Below are 21,922 nucleotides of genomic sequence, written 5' to 3' on the forward strand. Positions count from 1 at the left end.
ACCAACAAAAGCAAACACAACTTTTTTTTAATTTGTTTATTTCAAAAGTCAGAGTTGCAGAGAAGGAGAGGCAGAGAGAGAGAGAGAGAGATCGAGAGAGAGAAAGAGAGAGAGAGAGATCTTTCATCCATTGGTTCACTCCCCAATTGGCTGCAACAGTCAGGAGGGCTGGGCCAGGCTGAAGCCAGGAGTTTCTTCCAGGTCTCCCACATGGGTGCAGGGGCCCAAGGACATGAACCCTCCTCTACTGCTTCCCAAGCACATTAGCAGAGAGCTGGATCAGAAGTGGAGCAGCCAGAACACAAACCAGCACCCATAAGGGATAACGGTGTCGCAGGTGACAGCTGCTAAGCCACAGTGCCGGCCCCAGCAAACACAACTTTAAGAGGAGAAGTTCCTTTTGAGGAAAAGTAGGTAGAAGTTAGGGTGCAGTCCACAATAGCAGCTGACCTTATCAGTAGTTGGGTTTTCTAGGTATCATTTTTTTTCCTTGATGCTAGTATATTGAAAATGTTTGACACTAGATTATTTAGCTATTCCACAACAGGAACTATTTATTTATTAATCTGACTCTCTCCCACTTGTACTCCCCTAGTGCTTAGGATATTTATGAACTCTTTATAGACATTGAACAAAAGTATGTAAAAGTCAAGATGATATTAAATAACATTCAATTTAAATCAAGACTAGAACTTCCATAATGTTTCTTAAACTAGACAGTAGGTCTCCTCTCATTCTTTTCTTTGGCTTTCCTTTGTCCCACCAAAAATGAAATCCTAATCCTCTTAATGTATAGTATTAATGAGCATTTGTATTTTTTGAAATCATCAAATAAACTCTTTAATTTTACAGAAGTAGGCACATAGACTGTACTCATTACTCACTACTTGATTCACTAAAAAAATTATTTAATACATTAAATATCTACTGGAAACACTAAGAAAAGGTATTTTTCTTAGTTTCTCTGTTTTTCAATGTCAAAATGATTTTGGGGGTAAAAGGGAAAAGAGTTTGTCAAGGTGATTCCATTATCTTAGCCACCTTCCTCTTCTTCGCTTCCCCTTTTTCTCATTTTGAACTTGATATCTTGGGAGCAGTGTCCATGAAACAGTGGAGAATGTGACTTGGGAGATATTTCAGAAGGTTCCTGTTTCAGGTACCAGACTTGGGCATCATTCTGAGAGTCTACTTGTAGAATTGTGTTCTGACATTTAGCATCAAAACTATTGAATTTGGGGTCTTGTGCCCACATCCTCTATTGAAGGGCTTGGAATTGAGTCCCACCTCTTCTTCCAGTCTAACTTCCTTCTCATGTTCCTGGAAGGCATCAGATGATGATCCAAGTACTTGGGCCCCTGCCACCCACATGGGAGACTCAAAGTGAGTTCCTGGCTCTTGGCTTTGGCCTAGCCAAGCTCTCACCATTGCAGACATTTGAAGAGAGAACCAGCAGATGAAAGATATCTCTCTCCCACCTCTGCCTCTCTCTCTGCCTTTCAAATAAATAAAAATAGATATTTGAAAAAAAAAAAAGAAAATACCAAGTATTAGTGATGCTATAGGGCAACTCAAATTCTTATACACCACAGATGGGGTTGTAAATTGTTAAAAACCACAGTGGAAAACTATTTGGCCATTTGAACATATGCATAATCTATAGCCTAACAATTACTCTTAGATACATACCCAACAGAAATGCATTCAATTTTTGACCAAAAGACATGTAATGGATGTTCATAGCTGTAGCATTTGTAATAGCCAAGACCTTGAAACTCCTGGAAACAAATAGCCATCAACAGTAGGATGAGTGAGTTATGGTATAACCACATAATAGGATGTTAAAACATAGTAGAAACAATGAGCAGCTCTATACTTCACACATAGTGAACAAGAGAGACCAGATATATACTGCATGCTTCTGTTGATATAAACTACAAAGTTGAGGAAACTGTACAGGATTGTAAAAAGTCAGAATAGTGGTAACTGTTGGTAGAAGGGTGATAACAAGGAAATGTCACAGCAGAAACTTCTGACTTGCTGGTAGTGTCTCTTTCTATAGCTGAGTTCTACTTTGTGTAGGCATGTTCAATTTGTGAAAATTTATTCAGCATATTGTATACTTATATACATATTGTACTTAAGAATACAACTCTAAGAATATGGTGATTCTTCCCACCCTCCCACCCTCCCACCCAACTCCTACCCCACCCCTTCCTCCCTTTCCCATTCCCAGTCCCCTTTTCCATTAAGATTCATCTTCAATTAGCTTCATACAAAGAAGTCCAACTCTACACTAAGTTAAGATTTCAACAATTTGCACACATACACACACACACACACACACATACTCACAAACTGTTAAAGAACAAGTTTTACAGTTAATTCTCATTGAAGACAGAAGTCCTGCACGGGAGGTTAGTGCACAGTGATTCCTGTTGTTAATTTAACAACACTCTTATGTATGATATCAGTGATCACCCGAGGCTCTTGACATGAGCTACCAAAGCTATGGAAGCCTTTTGAATCCACAATCTCCATCAGTATTTAGACAAGGCCATGAGCAAAGTAGAAGTTCTCTCCTCCCTTCAGAGAAAAGAATATCTGAAGGTTCCTCAAGAACCTGCTTAGACAGTTCTAGTGGGTGCCCTTCATATGAATCTCTTGATTGACCTTGATACATTCAGGCTACAATATTTTTGTTTTCATTCATATATTTTCTTCTCTTTTATCTTTTCAGGGCCCTCCTGGTCCAAAAGGTGATAAGGTAAGAGGAGGCATTGCTGAAACAAATTACGTTAGCAGAAATTCATGCTGGCATGACCTATAATGTGCTATACTTTTCTCTTTGTAATGAACATCATCTATAGCTTTGGTTAAACTGTCATCTCACTTTCCTATTCTACAGGGAGAACAAGGTGATCAAGGGCCTCGGGTAAGTTGCACTCTTTCTACCCTGAGCAAAAAGTTGATTTCCAATCCCACACTTATTGATTAAAAGTACCCCAGCATCATAACTGTCTTTGTGCCTAAGTGGCTTAATATACCACACCACTTATAAGTGAAAAAGCCAGAATAACTTCTAATGTGTATATCTTGTGCATTATCTTAACTTGATGCCTCAGGCAGAACATTCTACAATAATTAGACCTTCTGAATAATAGCCAGAATCATTTCTAAGACTCAACCACAGCCATCTTCCCAGTGCCCACTGGGTCCTTCACATTTGCGTGGGTTGCTTTGCAGCATAAAGACCATATGCATTTCTCTTGAATTTGGCCTTTTCTGCACTTAAACTATATATGCTATTGCAAAAATATGTTTTTATTGTAGATAAAATATTAATGCATTTACTCTTCAGCATAAGTGTGAATAATATGTATTTAAATTTCTTGTTGTTAGAGATTTTTCAGCAGATGAAAGGTGTAATATAATTTAGCACTGGGGAGGAGGTGCATTCTTTCATTCTTCTCGAATGTGGCCTTTTTGACCATTAGAACACAATGGTGAATGCTTTGTTGTTACCTTGGTAGTGCCAAGTCCTCTGCTTCACATCTGTGCCTTATTACCCAAATGTTCAGACATACTGTTCCAATGATGTAGTGGCTCTGTTCAGACATACCTCTCAATTTTCTCATGTCACTATGCACAAATGCAAGTATTTGGTTGAAGAGAGTAATTTTTTTAGAGTGGAAAGGCACATTTAAAACTTTCAGGTTGAAAACAAAAACTATGTAGGTCTTTCTGCAAAATACACTGTGGTTAATTATTGAATTCATTTGTATTGCATAGATTTTTGGAAAAAAGTTGCAGTTAATGCAAACATCAAATATTGTAATCTTAACTATATCTCCTCGTGTTACGTAAACTACATAAAAGTTTCTCTTATATTCTTCAGCCACTTCTTCATATAGAAATGATTATGCCTCAATGTATTTTGTTTTTGAAGGCAGTTATCCTGGCTGATGACTGGCTTCAAACTAAAAGTTCATTATAAATGGTCAAGGAGATTAAACATTGTGGTATCTACTATCATGGATATGCCTGGAATAAAACTCTTGTAACCTTAAATGATTACAATATCGCCCCTTGCTCCGTGGGTGGTGATTATTTCACATGGCATGTCTCCAGTATTGCATATCATTTCTTTCTACACACAATAACAAAATCACTCAGCATGCCCTTTCCAGGTAAGAGGGAAACTGTTTCCATTCTGAGAAATCTTCTTTTTGGCAGAGGAAATAAGGGGGTGGTTCACAGGGTAGCTGTCATCAGTACACATGCAGCCCTCATTTTCAAAAAGGTGTGTTGGCTTTCATCGTTACCAAGAGTGATGATTGATTATAAAGCTAGGCCAAATTTTCAGGATGAAACCCGAAACCATCTGAAATTCACCTGGTTTCATGTTGCATTACAAACTGAGACTTGGACCAGGTTCCTTGAAAGTTTGGCCAAAGTTCACGAACTACTTTGACAAACCCAGACTGCCTTTCATACTGATTTCAGCCAGTTTTCACACTGATAGGGGCCAAGTTTCACACGATTCAGGGGCCATTTAGGATTTCAGGAAGAAAGTGGCAAAAATTGATCCTGTTTTCCCTGGGTTTTGCTTTGAATTGAAGGACTGTGAATTGCATTCATAATGCAGGATGCATCCTCATAACTAAGAACCTAACTGTCCTGGAAGGGATGTTTAAAAGGGAATGAGAACACTCAGGATACTAACTTAGAAACAAATCAGGTGACAGTCAGTGCTCTTAGAATTGTATATTTTATACCCATTATATACAGTATTTTCTACTATGACAATATTAAGTACACATTAGGGAAGTTTTCAGATCAAGACAATAAAATGATCATTCCACTTGTATATATAAATTTTAAAATAGTCACAGATCATTAAAACTAAAGTAGTGTTTCATTCTTAACCATTGGTTTGACAAAGATATCCAACAAAGTTTGATGAAACTATATTTGCAGAAATCTGATACATAGATTTTTTTGTTTTTGGTTTTTTATTTTTAATTTTTTTAATTTTAGCTTCCATATAAGGGAGAAGATGCAGTATTTGTCTTCTGTGGTCATCTATTCATTTGATTATTGTTTATAGCCCTTGCCCATATTCCTGCTGAACTAGGATATTTTCACTTTTTACTCGGTGAACTCTTTATTTGGTGGAGATTAAATCTTTGACTCTAATGTAAATTAAAAATATATTATCTCAAAAACAAATAAAAGAGAGGGGAAAAGAGAGTAACATGTTCCTACAATTGTATCTATAAACTACATTGAATCTGTTTCCTGTGTACCGATCTCACATTAACATGAAAAAATAAAGTTTAAAAGATAATATTTTTTATTTTCAGAAAGTCAAAAGTAAGTTAGAATTGGAAAAATCTAACTGTAATGAAAATTCACTTTCTTATCTTCTGTTCATTCACATTGTTCCAATAGAGCTCTCCTGACACTCTTGTTTTTGAAATGTAGATCTTCATGTTTAAATATCCAGTCATTTTTCATCCTGTTGTAGATTTTGAATTCTATTCATTACCATTGGTTTCAAGTGACTTATTTCTTCCAATAATTAATGATATAACCCTCTCCATTATTTCAGTTCTCTGTTAAATAAACCAGGAAAAACATGAAAATAATATGTAAATTAAGAATGTCAGACCATTTGGAAATACTTGGACATCTATGGGGCATCTCCCATGTTCAAGATACTATGCTTACTATTATTGAAACCTTGAATACATTCACTTCTTTCCCTCTCCTACTATCACCAAATTCAGCCTACTATCATCTCATGCTGTTGATTATTGCAACAGTCTTCCAATTAATCTTCCTGCTTCCACTCTTGACCTTGTATAATCCATTTTCTACACAACAGCCAGAGAGATCATTTTACATTGTAAACTAGGTTGTGTTACTCCCTCTTTAAAACCTTGGAATGAAATCCAAACCACTGTGCTTGGCCTCCATGGACTTTGAAGGTCAGTCTTGCCACCTCTGCAACCTCATTTCACACAAGCTCTCCCCTCACTATATTTCAGCCACACTGTGCTCCCTGCACTCTTCAGACACATGAAATTCATGCCCATCTGGACCCCTTTCTATTGGCCCCTTCTTGCCTTCTGAGCAGTGAGTTATTATCATTGGTCACCTAACCAAATATTGTTGATCTAAATCTTACCAAACTACCTGATCTAAAGATGAGATTATTCTATTTTATTTAATTACTTGCTTGTTACCTGTAAAACATATCCTTCTCCTCTCCCCCACTTAGAATATAAACTCCACAAAGTAAGAGCCTGGTCTATCTTATTCATGCCACTATCACAAAGAACAGTAAGAGCTTGATAAATGTTTGTTGAATGTATGAATAAAAAATAGCATTAAATCATTGCTGCCATCAAGGAAGTAATAATCTCTTAAATGCCTGAATAGGAAAATGATGTGGTTGTATGTTATGTGCCTTAAACAGCTAGATCAAAAGATACCAGAAATGTGAAAATTTTTCCACTTTAAATAGTCATTGAAAACTACAGAAAAGATAACACTTGACCTAGGATTTCGTAAATGGACAATCTTTGGGGAGATAAGGTAAGGCTTGGTATTACATATTCCAGGGAAAAGAAATAGTATAAACAATATTATACAGGTAGAAAGTGGCAGGATTTATTTAAGGAGCAAGGAGTATTCCATTTGCCAAGAAAATAGGTTGCATATTGAAAAAACTGTATCATTTATGTCTGAAAATTTTTATTAAAATTGTGTTATGGAGCATTTAGAATGTCTAGTGTGATGCTGGCGCAATGGCTCAATAGGCTAATCCTTCGCCTGCGGCGCCGGCACACCAGGTTCTAGTCCCGGTCGGGGCGCTGGATTCTGTCCCGGTTGCCCCTCTTCCAGGCCAGCTCTCTGCTGTGGCCAGGGAGTGCAGTGGAGGATGGCCCAAATACTTGGGCCCTGCACCCCATGGGAGATCAGGAGAAGCACCTGGCTCCTGCCTTTGAATCGGCGTGGTGCGCTGGCCGCGGCAGCCATTGAAGGGTGAACCAACAGCAAAGGAAGACCTTTCTCTCTGTCTCTCTCTCTCACTGTCCACTCTGCCTGACAAAAATAAATAAATAAATAAATAAATAAATAAAAAGAATGTCTAGTGTGATAGCAGTAGAGAACCATTGAAAGCTTTTTGAGTACATATCCCAATCCATACTTTCACTTTGCACAATTTCAGTTACCCATTGCCTTCTTACATGTCTGAAAACATTAAATGAAAAATTCCAGCAATTTCTAGTTTTAAATAACTTTTATTAACTTTCTTATTACAATTGTTCAGTTTTATTTTTGTTATTAATCTTTTACTGTGCCTAATTTATAAATTAAGCTTTTTCATAAGTATATGTGTATAGAAAAAAACCAGTACACATGTGGTTTGGTACTATCTGTGGTTTTAGGCATCCTGAAAACATCTAGGAACATTGGATGAATGCAGACTGTTGTACATTGCTTGATGCATGTTACCACAGTACTATTACCAAACGTACTCTGTGAGGATCTATTTGGTGGTAGTGTCCATTGTAGAATGGAATTGGAAGAAGTTGAAAGAAAGGAAACCAAGTCTGGAAACTGTCCTTCATCTAGGAAAAGATCATAGGACTCTAAGCTATAATGTAATGTCCACTCCTCAGTGGAGAGTCATCAGAGGAAATGAGCCGGATCATCCTAGAACATTAGGTAACAATGGAGGAAGGGAGTCATTTTGAACAGAAAGCTCAGGATGAGAAGTTCTGTCATAAGAAGGGGCTAAGTTGGAGTCACCAAAGTTTGGAAGAAAGCTCCACTAATCCTCTGGAGGCTATAGTTTTAGTTTGTATTTCTCACATAAGAAGTTTGCAGAAGGCAGCTGATGATGATATTTACATTATTCAAAGATATTACCAGGCCAGTGCCATGGCTCAATTGGATAATCCTCCGCCTGTGGCACTGGCATCCCATATGGGTACTGGGTTCTAGTCCCGGTTGCTCTTCTTCCAGTCCAGCTCTCTGCTGTGGCCCAGGAGGGCAGTGGAGGATGGCCCAAGTGCTTGGGCCCTGCACCCACATGGGAAACCAGGAAGAAGCACCTGGCTCCTGGCTTCAGATCGGCACAGCGCCGGCTATTTGGGGAGTGAACCAATGGCAGGAAGATCTTTCTGTCTCTCTCTCTCTCACTGTCTATATCTGTACATGTCAAATAAAAAAAAAAAAAAGATATACCCATAAAAGTCTTTGAATTTCTTGCCCTTTCCCTCATGACTGCAAGAAGGCTGGTTGAAGTCTAACCGTTCCACCTGTCTATCAGCAGAAACAACAAAGACGGAAGAGGCTATACCAAGAACGCAAAATCATTTCCATGAATTTCCTACTGGATTTTGGTCTGATTGGCCAGACTGTGTCACATCAGATCCCAAAAATGGAGGTGACACGGAGAATGGGGTTGAAAAGGAAAGCTGGTTCGTCCTACCGATAGGATTTGCCATGAATGCCTAGCAAAGTGGATTCAATCTGCATTAGATTTACATTCAGGGCCTATGACCATGAGTGCCGAGTGGACAAGTTAAGTATTTTTAAGGCAATTGGAGTAAAGTCGAAAACACAGAGATGAAAATTCAACACAAGTCCTGGAGCTAATTGGATATGGGGGCTGAAGTAGGAAAAGGAGATCAAGATAGAATAGAAGTTTCTGGCTTGATGCTTGACTAAAAAGTCAGAAGAAAGAAATGATAAGTTGAATTTTAGTTATATTGAATTTTTTATCTTAAAGAGACAGTTCACTGGAATAGTAGAGCAAACAGAAATATGAGGCTAGACTCCTGAGCTTAGTCATCATTGAAGATAACAGTTACAAAACCAAACTGTCAGCGAATGAGAAATAAAATCATAGAATGAGAAAAGTTGATGGGCAAAAGAGTAAGGAAAAAACTGCCCTGGAATCGATACTTCAGAAATATCCGTATTTAGGGAATGAGATAAGGAAGATACCTCAGAAAAAGAGATCACTCAAAGATGGAATCAGGACACTGCAATAGGCGAACACCAAAGGAAGAACTACTTGAAAAGGCAAGCAAGGGTGGCCAACACAATGTTCTTAATAAAAAGGTAGCCATAGATATAAGGTCTCTTTTTTTAAATTTACTTTCCCCCCCAAAGAAAACTTTTATTTAAGGAATACATACTTCATGCATTTCATAAGTACAACTTCAGAAATATAGTGATTCTTCCCACCATACCCACCTTCCCACCCATTCTCCTACCCTTCCTCCTCCTCCCTCTCCCATTCCCAGTCCTTTTCTCCACTAAGATCCATTTTTGATTAACTTTATACACAGAAGACCAACTCCATACTAAGTAAAGAGTTCAACAATTTATATGTTGAAAAAAAACCTTCAACATTGGAGACAAGGGCTGTTCAAAGTCATTGCATCTTGAAATTAATTTCACATTTTTTTTAGAAACTTTTTATTAACTTTAACAAAGCACCCAAGAATGATACATAATTTAGGAGCATTTAGACGTAATTATAATGCAACTCTTTGAGGACAGAGGTCCTGCATGGGAAGTTACTGTACAGTGACTCTTGTTAATTTAACAATTAACACTCTTATGTATGACATCAGTGATCCCCTGAAGCTCTTGACATGAGCTACCTAAGCTATGGAAGCCTTGTCAATCCATAAACTCTGTCAGTATTTAGACAAGGCCATAAGCAAAGTGGAAGTTCTCTTCAGAGAAAAGTACCTCCTTCTTTGACCACTTAGGGATAAGGTCTGAAAAACCTTTTGGGCTTGGTGTTTTGGAGTCATGGGAAATTAAGGGAGTACATATTGTGAAGTTATGAAAGTAGAAGTCAGATTACACGAAGTTGAAAGGTAAATTTATGGTAGAAAAGTCGACTGTTGATGGTATATGATTTAATGCAGAAGAAAGTTGGCTCACATTTTGGGCATTAGCTCTCTTTCAGTATACACTGACTCAATTTCAAGACCAAAATTTTAGGTATAGTATAACAAATCACAAATGTCATTTAGCTTTATTCTATAAGACAGTGAGTATTAAATGCCCACAGATGAACGCATCTGACTTTAGAATTGCATTCCCCTCCTTAATTCTTGGGGAGATCTCATTACAGATTTGCCATTAATTTTCAATTCATTTTTGTAAACATTGCACTTCAACATTTAGGTCTTCAGACTCTAGAGTTGGAAGGGTACTTTATCTGTGCTGTCTTCAGTTACCAGGACTAGGCTCAGATTTCTTCAGCTCATCCTCATGGCTGTGTGTTACACAGTTTGAGACTATGACTTTACCTGGTTTTCAAGTAGGGATTGGACAGCCTGCTGCAAGGAAGTTTTAGTGGATTCCTGGACTCAGTGGAAGTTGGGCCAAGACACAATGCTTCACTAATAATTATAATTGTCAATTGCCTAGTTTATAGTAAACTCTAAATGCCTTTCTAGGGAAGCCACATAAATCATCTCTACAGGTCAATGAGACAGTTTACCAGGGAAAAAAATAGGAAAGGTGGCTACCGTAGAGTGAAATGACTGTCCACATAGGCTGCAATCAGGATGGAGGGGATCAAATTGTACCTCTGTTCTTATCTATCCCTTGGTAATGATAAAGATTAATAAAGTGTGAAAAATCTAAAATAAGTCCTTGATAAATCATAGCTGTTTACTCTCACCATATTTCACAGAAGGAATCTGGGGCGTAGAAACGAGACTCAAATCCAGCTCTCATCCTCTAGTTTGTGAAATTTTCAGGGGATCAGGCTACTTCCTCATCAATAAGTTAGTTGTTATGAAGTCATCAACATCAGTATTAAAATGCCAGATATTACAGAAATATCCATGATTGAAATAACAATGGTAAGAAGATTGAGTTTTTAATACCAAGCACTCTGTGAGGACTCATTATTTCAACAACCCATAGTTACTTTTGTTCCCATTTACTAGATAAGGAAAGCAATACTTAGAAAATTTAAATATTTTATCCAAGATAATAATCAGTGGCAGAACCAGAATTTGAACCTAAGTACATAGGGATTACATTTTATGTATATTCTCTCATTTGTTCTCAATAATTCTGTAAGCTGGTATGACTATTAATATAACCAATATTTTATTGGTGAGAATTGGAATTAAACAAGTTAAGTAGCTTTTCTAATTATTTCACACAAACCTAGATTTTAGATGCTGCTCTTTGCATAATGCCAAACTCCACATGGCAGGTAGGGTACTTTTCAAATTTAATATTCCATCTCTCTGTGAATATCACTGACAGTCTGAGGAGCACATACACATACATGTGGTTCTTTTCTTTTTGAATCATGATAGACTCAGTCTATACAATTCATGCACTGTTAGTCTCCTGAAACATGAGTGAATGCATAGCACACAGTAATAATCCTAGACCTTCATTGCCACGTAGTAATACCCTACAACCTATCTCTTTATAGTGTAGGGAGACAGGGCAATGAAACCCCTATCCAGGAAATGTAAAGTACCCAGTTACCTTCTTATAAACAGCTTTTATTTCTCAGCTCAGTGGTGCCAATTTGAAGAATGTATAACATCAAGATCCTGATTATATTTGCCATTAGTATTTTTTTTTGTTTAATACAACCAAATGAATGAAGTCTGTTTTCTGCTGTTTGTAGTGCCGTGTTTCCAATATTTTTCTTTTTTTGGTTTTACTTTTATTCTGAGCCTCTCTTTGCAAAGGAAGGAAGGAAGGGAGGGAGGGAGGGAAGGAGGGAGGAAGGGAGGGAGGAAGAAAGGAAGGAAGGAAAAGAGAAAGAGAAAAAAAAAAGACTTGCATTTATTGACCAATAACAGAACCTCAGTGTCAAGTATAACAGACTGAAGACTTTTAAGTTCTGGCAATGCTGTCTGTCTGCACCTGCTGCTGCTACCATTCTTTTCATCATTAAAGAGGATTTTCTGTGTGTTCTGTTCATAAGGACCTTTGCTCTCATCATGAACCACAGCTCTAGAAACTATAATAATATGGTTGGTGATAATGACTCACATTTCTTTTCTCTTTGACACTAGTATAAAAACACAACCTGAAAAATAAAGTTTTAATATTTAATAATATCTTTAATTTTGGATACTATTTTAGTGATAGGATACAATTAGGACTATACTGTGTCCTGAAATTATAGCAAACTTATTAATCAAACATAGGCAATAAAATGAACAAATGAGCAAATATCATGAAATTATCTTGACTATAAGTATGAATTTTCCTATCAGTTGGCTACCACCACCTTGCCAAATAACACAGAGCCCCGATTAAAAAAAAGATTTAGTGGTTATTGGTCTCAATATCATCAGCCAACAGCTGGTTTTAAATTAATCCTAAGCCCTCACAGCTTCAGTAAGCCACCCAGGAACTCTGCTTCACTATTTTCATAAAGAATTTTTTCTACTCCTATTGTATTCAAGTAAATTTTCATAACAGCTGGGACTATGCAAAACTGATAATATCTTAAAAACATCTTCAGCAAGACAGATTAAGTTCCAGAAAAGGAAAGCATTTAAAAGTTTATTTTATTATCTTAACCTTTGTTGACTTGAATGATTAAACAGATTCTTTGGCTCTGCTAAAACATTTAGGCTCAGATATTAATTTGATGTTCTTATTTATTTAACCCTTGCCTTTTTCTTTAGCCTTAATGAATCCACTACTCATTTTGTACTGCCTGTGAAAAGGGAATGAAAATAGCACAATAGGAAGAAATAAATTGTGAGAAAATTATTTTAATGCTTTCCAGATTCAGCAGAAGTTGGCATGGAAACAGCAAGCTCATTAAAGTTTACAAACGTTCTTGTTATATTTTCTAATCAAGTTTTCTTTTGAGATTTTTCTGTCATACTTCAAATCTCTAAAAGTTGTCTACTGAATTAGACCCAGGATAATTGTAACTTGGTCTTAATGTGAGTCTATTTAGAAAATAAATTATTTTTACCAATAGCAGTTGATATGTAGACAATAACTCCCTTTGTAAATAACATCTCAAGATTGAGTGCCTGGGCTTATCAAATAAGAAAAAGAAGTGTTAGGAAAGGCTGACTACTTTAATAAGGACTTTTAATAGCCTATTTGATATCACTGCCAATCTTGTACCTTGTGTCTAATGTAAAAGATTATATAAATAAATCTCTTCCTAGTGAATAAATATGGCAATCCAGTTGAGTAAATTTTTATATAAAATATTTTGGAAATAAGAGGGAGCTATTTTGTAAAACCCTGAAAACAATGCCTGAGTTCTGGATGGTTAACTGAAAATTCTATTAATGACCACAGAGATATTAAAATGAAACCAAAATCTTTTCCTAAGCTCAATCTCAGACAAGGAATTTTGGAAGTGATGCTAATCAGTTTAAATAACAATCGGAATTCTTTTTCATCTTTTAAGTGCAGTGACCTTCATATTCAAACAGTTTTTTTTTCATTTTGTGGAGTAATGGAAATATTTTATTTGTACATACTTTTGTATTCCTTGCTTATAGCAACTTGAGTATTCTTTATACTTCTTCGTGTGACCTATATATGAGCATATACCTTAACATCTTTTCAGATTAGTGTGCACCATTTCACATTTGTCTTGAAGCCAATTAGAATAAAAGATTTTAAATGAAAGAATAAATTATTCCATTTATATTTTGGTTTGAAATTTTATAAGTACTGCTTTCTATAAAATATTGACTAAAGAATTTTAAAAACCTCTTATAAATAATACCTTAATGAGTTTTCTCACAAACATAAACTTATCCAGAATATTTGATTCTCTTTATCTTATTTTTAAGCAAGCTAGTTTTCACTTGAATTCATGTGTATGATTCATAGATTTATTAGTTGATACAATATGGAGCTATGACTTGCACTAATGCCTATAGTTGAAGCATATAATAAAATGTGGAGGCAGAAGTAGATTTAAAGTTTGTGGCTTTCAAGGAATAAGTAAGCCATTTAGTAAATACACTAAAGTCTGTGTTTGAAACAGAGTCCAGTTTAAATGAGGATCATATTATCTATGAATGATGAACATATTGCAAGTAGAAAATAGAGCAAAATATAGCAATTTAGAAACAAGTTGCTTAAAAAACAAATTCAGTATGAGCATTGCCATTCTGTTTCCATCCCTCTCAAATGCAGAATTCTGGAAATGTGTGAAGTGAATTAACCAAATAGAAATCATGAAAGTAGGAAGCAGCAGATTTTACTGGTGCATCAGGATTTATAGAAAGAACCAGAGAGTAGGACTCTCCTCTTGATGCGTCCCTCTAGAATGTGTGGGAAAACGGCCTCTGCACTGACAGATCGTGTTCGTGTTCCGGGAGAACAGTTCCTGTAGGTCTGAATGAGACAGTCTCTGGAAAGTCATTTAATGCCAGACAGCAGCATCCTTTCATAAGCATACCTGCACTAATGTGTCCAGCAGCCCCTCGTAGCAGACGCAGCCTGTAAATCACAACCCGAAAACAGGACTGGCTTTGTAAGGAAAGGATGTCAGTGACAAGGTCTCACTTCAAATGCAGTTCTAGGGTGACTTCGCAGAGTGAGGAAGCTTTGCTTTTCATCTCTTACAAGTCAGTTATACTTTGAAAAATATGAATATTCAGAGAATTCTGACGGTGGGTTTTTTATTAACACATACAAATTATTTAACATACATACAATAGTAATGATCATAATAATGTAACACTGTTGATTGCACAGTTCCACATATCAGGAGAACTTCTGGGTCTCCTTTATTTTTTCTCTAGGCATTCTTTTCATGCTTTATTAGCTTGAATCTGTTGACTAGGGAATCAGTAATGGAAAGGTGGTGTCAAAGACCTCCAGTACAGCATCCAAAACATCACAGAACAAGCGATATATAGGACACTCCAGGACAGGCTTTGGACCTGAAGTAATTCATTACAGTTAATTAATAGAGGGAAGTCATGGTGAGTAAGCCAGAAGAGAGACATTTGCATGGCCGAGTGACAGTGCTGTTCTGGCTCAACGCCTCTGTGTTGTGATGCACAGGGCAGGAACTAGCTGTAACCTTAGGAAGAACAAGGAAACAACAGGTGGTAATTCCTTCCCCAGTCGCCATGTCCAGAAGGACATGTCAGCCTGAACATTCTGAGTTTATTGGCAGGGGAGAAAAAAGGCCAGGGAAACACGATCCCATCTCTAATTAAGAATACATGCAATTGTTTTCTAAAATATGTTGATTCCTTGGGCCTTTCACCAGGCTTGTTATTTTTCGAGGCTGAGTTAATCTGGGTATCCAGACTACTTAAATTGTGGCCCAGCCTTGAAACATCTAACCAAAATCTTGACCTCATCACCATCGAGAGAAAGCCATCGCTTCATGAGGTTTCTGGGGCTGCGGAAAGGAAATTCTCCCACTAGTGAAGTAGGAAGTACAGAGTGAAGGAGTGACAGAGGGAGCTAGGCCCAAACACAGAGCAGACCAGACAGTCTTCTGAGACGTGCCTTAGTTCTGAGCCACATATGCTGTGGTTTGTGACCATTGTTTTCAAGCTTTACACGTTATTTTTCATTTTAAGAATTATCAAACACTTTTTCACAGCCAATTGTTTAAAATATTGTATGTTGTATATCGTCTGTATGTGGCTGTGTGTGTATCTATCAGTTCTAGCAGGAATCCCTCTAACTATAGCTATATTTTATACATGCATATGTACTCATGAGTGACTATTTACTCATGATTGCACTTGTCTACAACATCTTTATGAAAGTTGTCCACAAATATAGATTATGGTTCACATACAGGTGTGAATATCTTCTTACTCATACTCTAATTTTTACTAAGAAAAGATAGATAAATGCTCAAACAATCTATGAAATGTTTTGGATTAACTTCATAAATCTTCCTTAACTGCTTTTTAAAATATATCTTTGTGTGTGAAATGATATTTTAGGATTAAGGAGAATCTAAACCAATTTTTAATAATTTAGTGCTGAGGTTATTTTTTTCTTTCATGTCTTAGCACACCACAGAAAACATACTCATTACTCCTTTGCAAACTTAGAGGCACAGGGACAGTTCATCACTTTCTCATCAGACATTGCTTCTGACTTGCAAAGAATCCCTGATGTTTGGCACAGTAGTCTTTAAGAACAAATACTTGCTTTGACTCAAATGTTACAAGTTGGAGACATTATTCAGGAGAAGACAATCACTTTTTCTTAGATATCTTATTTTTACATATTTATAAGTTGTTGAGGAAGTCCAAAGTTTCTAGAATGTTAGCACCAACATTTCTTTTCAGGAATATAAACTTTTTGATTCATAAAAGGCTTTGTCACATTCTCTGAAGTTAACAAATTGTGACAGCATCTTATGACTTGTCAGTCTTGCTTTTTCCCAGCACTCGATTTATTTTTATCTGAATGAACTGTTCTTTGGGAATGTAAGCATTGGAAAAATTTAAGTCATTAGCAAAGTTTTATCAGAAGTCTTGAAATCAAAAATTATTCTGTCTTCATTTAGTTTGACTGATATCCCTGATATATATATATAATTTAACCATTTCATTTAATTTTTTTATATTTCTTTGATCGCATATCCTTGTTCCAAGACTTTATAATATATAAGCAATCATAATTTTTAGGATGACAATGATAGGAAATTTTTTACCCTTCTTTCTCTGATAAATCAATAGTTACTATGTTTCCACTGGGAGTTTTACTACACTACGCATGCTGTTTTTGACTACTGGCATAGATGAACATATATTATTTCTGCTTTGGAAAAGTGAAGTTTTTAAAAGATCTTCAATGTTAGGAAACTTTAGAATACAACATTATGAAACTATTCAAGTCTTGTTTCCACTTTTTGCTAAGCAGAAAATTACTTTCCAGTCTTGCAACCTTTTGTTTAGTAGTCATTTACAATTATTCAATAATATTGTAAAAGGAAATGAATCTTGAGGAGTTACAGGAAGAGGGGAATATCTGGAGATCTAGTAGACATTTTGAATTTGTTCTGAAAGTTAACATAGAGATTTACAACTTCAGCTTTTGTTTTACACTTTTAGGCAGAAAAGTCAAACAAAATAGTGCTGGAGAAAGCCTGCCATGTCACCAGTACAATGTTGAATGTTAATGCTGTAACTCTAGACCGGTCTGTGGTATTACTTCCACTTTGGAGCTATGTTGTTCTAATAAAATCTGTCAGAGAAGAATGCAAAATTTGAGTCATAGTACCTACCCAGAATTTTATATAGTAACTGTTATAATAACTCAAGATTTTTAGAACGTGTCAAGTGAAATGGCATGTGCCAACACGGTTGTAGTTGGAGAAACTGTCACAACTTATGTGGAATTTCTTTTTAGGATAGAGTCTAACAGGACTTGTTTGTAGAAGGAAAAAGGAATTCAATATATTTATTTTTGCTTGAAATGTATGCGCTGTTTTTTGCAACCCCCCTCTATTTTATTAATAATTCTCAGTGAAAGAGATTAGATAATTTTCACTGGTAGTCTATGACCAGATTCTGATAGTGGATCAATTTTGTCTTTCCCAAATTAACTGCTAACATTTCAGTATTGAATAATTCATTAAAAATCTGATTTTTTACATTTCTTTTGAAAAATTGGAAGATCTGGCACCACTGGGGCCACATTCCTTTATAATTTCAATTGTCTAAAGTTAATTGGGTCCATCTGCTGTAGGTGGGGCATGCAGTCTGCATCACACATGGTGATTCCCAACCCCCTTCATGCATTTCTATATATATGTGCAATTTCTGTTGGTGTTAGTGTTTGAAATACCTGGATTATAAGACTATTCTGCTTTTGATATTATGATGACAGTCCATCAAGATATGCAAACACATGTCACAAAACAGCTAATGATAATTCTTTATTTTCCAGGAAAAAAGCTCATTATTACTTTTAACATAATTTATACCACATTTGTTTTTAAATTATGTAGAATTGTTTTTTTTTCTTTATTTAATAACTATAAATTTTGAAAGTACAACTTTTGGATTATAGTGATTTATCCCCCCATAACCTCCTTCCCACCCACAAACCATTCTATCTCCTACTCTCTCTCCCATCACATTCCTCATCAAGATCATTTTTAATTATCTTTATATACAGAAGATCAACTTAGTATATACTAAGTAAAGATTTCAACAGTTTGCACCCACACAGAAACACAAAGTATAAAGTATGTTTGAATACTAGTTTTACTGTTAATTCACATAGTACAACACATTAAGGACAGAGATCCTACATGGGGAGTAAGTGCACAGTGACTTTTGGTGTTGATTTAATAATTGACACTCTTATTTATGACATCAGTAATCACCCAAGGCTCTTGTCATGAGCTGCCAAGGCTATGGAAGCCTCTTGAGTTCACTAACTCTGACCTTATTGAGACAAGGCTATAGTCAAAGTGGAAGTTCTCTCCTCCCTTCAGAGAAAGGTAGCTTCTTTGATGGCCCGTTCTTTCTGCTGGGATTTCACTCACAGAGATCTTTCATTTAGGTCATTTTTTTTTTTTTTGCCACAGTGTCTTGGCTTTCCACGTCTGAGAAACTCTCATGGGCTTTTTAGCCAGATCTGAATGCCTTAAGGACTGACTCTGAAGCCAGAGTGCTATTTAGGGCATTGTAGAATTGTTCTTATACTGGTAATTGTCAATTTGTGATATTGCAGAATTTGTTTTATTAGTATACCAAATCTTTTTAAAGGTTAAAATGAGTACTGCTTTCAATTTGGTGGTTTTATATCCAGTTTCCAATGTAATTTATGCTGTCTTTAAGGCTTTTTGTTTAAAGTATGTTACAGAATAACGGAATTTTTGACTGTTACCCCAGTTGTATACAGAACAGATTAATAGTTATGCAACATGTAAATAATGTGAGAAAGATAAATTTTCAACCTTTTGTTACTCATGTATAAAATCAAAAATATCACTGACTTTGAGAAGTAGCATCTGAGACTCACTTCTTTGAAGGCAAGTGTGAGCTTTTCTTTAATGATATATGTTGGCATATTACTTTAGATGATCTAGATTAATCATCCTTATAGGTCACAGCTATAGTCCATAGACATTCAGTTGAATTCATGGAAACATCTCCCTTTATAAATGTTTCTAACAAGAGTGCCCTGATGGTACACCAGTAAAATACAAATTCATGAGTTCTTTGGAATTCATATAGCTGTACAGACAAACCTCAAGAGAAAGAACTAACTTGAGTAAGTACTATATGACCTTTTTTCTATTTCCTTTTGATAGAAAAATAAATTGAAACATGATTTCTCTGAGTGCAACAAATACAGGATTTGAAGGGATTGTACAAGTGGTTAAACAGAAATATGGCATACAAAGAATTCTGTAAAGTAGATTACATTTCCATCTATGGAAAAGAATTATGTGCATCTGAAATATTTTTTCTTATACTGTTTTAATGTTAGGCAATATAGACATTAAAATTTTACTTTTTACTAGAATAAAAATCATTCAATTCTAGGAAGAGTTTCCAGGTAAATCTTAATTGTTATTTTTTTAAAGAGTCTTAAGGGAGAAAGTAAGAGTAAGAGAAATTCACTTACTTCCCTATCAAGCTTTCCCTTATAACTTCAAAGCAAACCTGTTTCACAGCTAACCAACTGCATTAAAACCCAAAAGGGTATCCTAAGATCACGGTTCCTGAATTTTATTCAAACCCTTCCAGTGAGGAGCTTGCTCTCAGGCAAATATTCTAATTATAGGCAGTCCTAAGTAATAGAACATTGCTAAATCATGCATTCAACAAGTATTTATTGTTCCTTCTTTGGAATTGACAGCTACTGTTCTCTACTTCCTGTCGATTTAGTTTTAGTCCGCCTTCTGAACCTCCTCCTTCTGTACATGACAGCCCTTTAGTGGGTTTATGGAAACCCTGGAGCTCAAGTTTAGAATGAACTTTAAATGAAGGGCTTTAACCCTTCCAGTCCAAACTCCTGTTGGCTCAAGCTGCCATCCTCAAAAGGATGACCTAGCATGAACTGAACACACCTGTAGCGGTGGCAGTTAGGCCCTGCACTTTGCTTTCAGTTTTGAGCCTCTTTAAGGTGCCTTTCCTATCCCATCTCATCTTTTCCTGCTCCAACCTAATCCATGTCCTTTGTCTATTCCACATGAGACAGTTTTTTGCCTCTTATTACCCTGGTTGTTCACTTGACATTCTACTATGTCTTCCTTAAGGGATAATGTCCAGAAATTAAATACATTATTTCAGGTATGCCTGGCCTGAGAAAAATGGGATATAATCTATCTGTTTGTTGATACAGCCTGGAATTAGATTAGCTTTAAACAACATTGACAGCCATATCATATATTGCTGTGTATGTTTACTATCTAAAATCTTGTTGTAAGCTGTTACTGCTAGCTCCTAATTCTGTATTTATAAGGCCTGTTTAGTGGACCCATATGCTGTTCCTTGATTCCATTCTCATGTTACTAGTATGTTCTCATCATTCCATCCTGTTGAGATCGCTCTGGATACTGATTGTCCAAGCCAACAAATATTGTGTCCTCTCCCCCGTTTTCTGAAGAGCTGAGATATAGTTACAGAGATGGTTACACACATATAGACAGAGATCATTCCCAAACCCAAAGTTTGAGAAGACTAATCTGAGTCACGGACACAAGCGCTGAATGGATCAGGACTGAAGTGAAGCCAGTTAAGCACTGTTGTTACGTGAGCGATCTGTTCAACCGGTTACCGTCCACTGGATATGTTCCTCTTGGTTGATTGTTCTTTTCATTGTCTTCCCCTTCTGATTCAAACTGAGAATGCTCTTCTCACTGCCCTTAGCAGGTTCTCTCCACATCCACAGGGTAGTGCCCCTGACAAGTCACATCATTCCATCTATCCCGTATTCAACCTGGGTTTGACTTTCACTTCCTTTTTCCTTTCCTTCCATAAGATGTTCATAAGGAAGGAAATTCTGTGAAGAATAGGCAAGTGGAAGGGAAGTCTACTCTCCTGTTCATGATTTAGTAATGGCCTTATAATTCACAAATTGGACATTAATGCCTTGTGTAGAAGTTGACCCTGGCATCCTATGAAAATAATTTTTTCTCAATCAAATTTCTTTCATGTCTCTTTCCCATAGTTAATTTCCTCAACATTTCATAAGTGGAGAAACATGGAAAGTTGTACCATTAATGTTGATGAGGCTTTAGTTCAACTGTATGTGATGTTATAAAGCTTTATCCCAGACTTGTAAGATGATAAATTAGTCTTCCTCCCTTTTGTGTTCCATAATTCTACTCTCTCTTATCACCAGAGGAGGATGGCTGACAGTCCCTTATGTGAAAATCTGCAGTTCAGTTTCAATAATGAAACAATAGGCATAGGTCTTGTAAATTTTTAGCCACATATGGGAATCATAAAAGTTGTAGTTGATGAAGTGGTAGAACTGGTACCTTATCTGAGTACCCCAGATGCCACCTGGTTTTTAAAATGTAACTTTGTTTCTTGTGGGTACTGAAACCAAAGACCCATTCAAGAAATAAAATAAATTCTATGGAATATATCTACATTTTGTAAACTGGGCTATTTCTTTTAGAACTTTGAACACATAAGAGAAAGTTTTTTTCCTTGGTCTTGATGATGAATACATTCAAACATAGAACATTGTTATTGACTTTTTGAGTTTGCTGATAAATAAGGTAAATTCATCATTTAATATCTGTGAAATTGAAAGACCATGTGATGCTTTGAATTAATATATGCAATCATAGGAAGAAAAAAATCTTACTTTTGTAAGATGAGCAAATTCCTTTGACAAATGAAATAATACATTTAAACAAAGAGAATTGACACTATCCAAAATTGTATATAAAGCTTAT

General features: G+C 36.1%; 1 protein-coding gene across 3 annotated transcripts in view; it reads left to right on the plus strand.

Annotated features, from left to right (window-relative positions):
- Window positions 1-21,922, plus strand: part of COL25A1 (collagen type XXV alpha 1 chain) — a 530,060-nt gene that overhangs the window by 360,158 nt on the left and 147,980 nt on the right. For all 3 annotated transcript variants that reach the window (XM_070047775.1, XM_070047774.1, XM_017347366.3), the window contains exons 6-7: window positions 2,738-2,764; window positions 2,906-2,932. In XM_070047775.1, coding sequence (XP_069903876.1) covers window positions 2,738-2,764; window positions 2,906-2,932 — 54 coding nt within the window. The remainder of the gene's footprint in view (window positions 1-2,737; window positions 2,765-2,905; window positions 2,933-21,922) is intronic.

The sequence above is a fragment of the Oryctolagus cuniculus genome, chromosome 8, assembly GCF_964237555.1.
Source record: "Oryctolagus cuniculus chromosome 8, mOryCun1.1, whole genome shotgun sequence".
NCBI classification, from domain to species: domain Eukaryota; kingdom Metazoa; phylum Chordata; class Mammalia; order Lagomorpha; family Leporidae; genus Oryctolagus; species Oryctolagus cuniculus.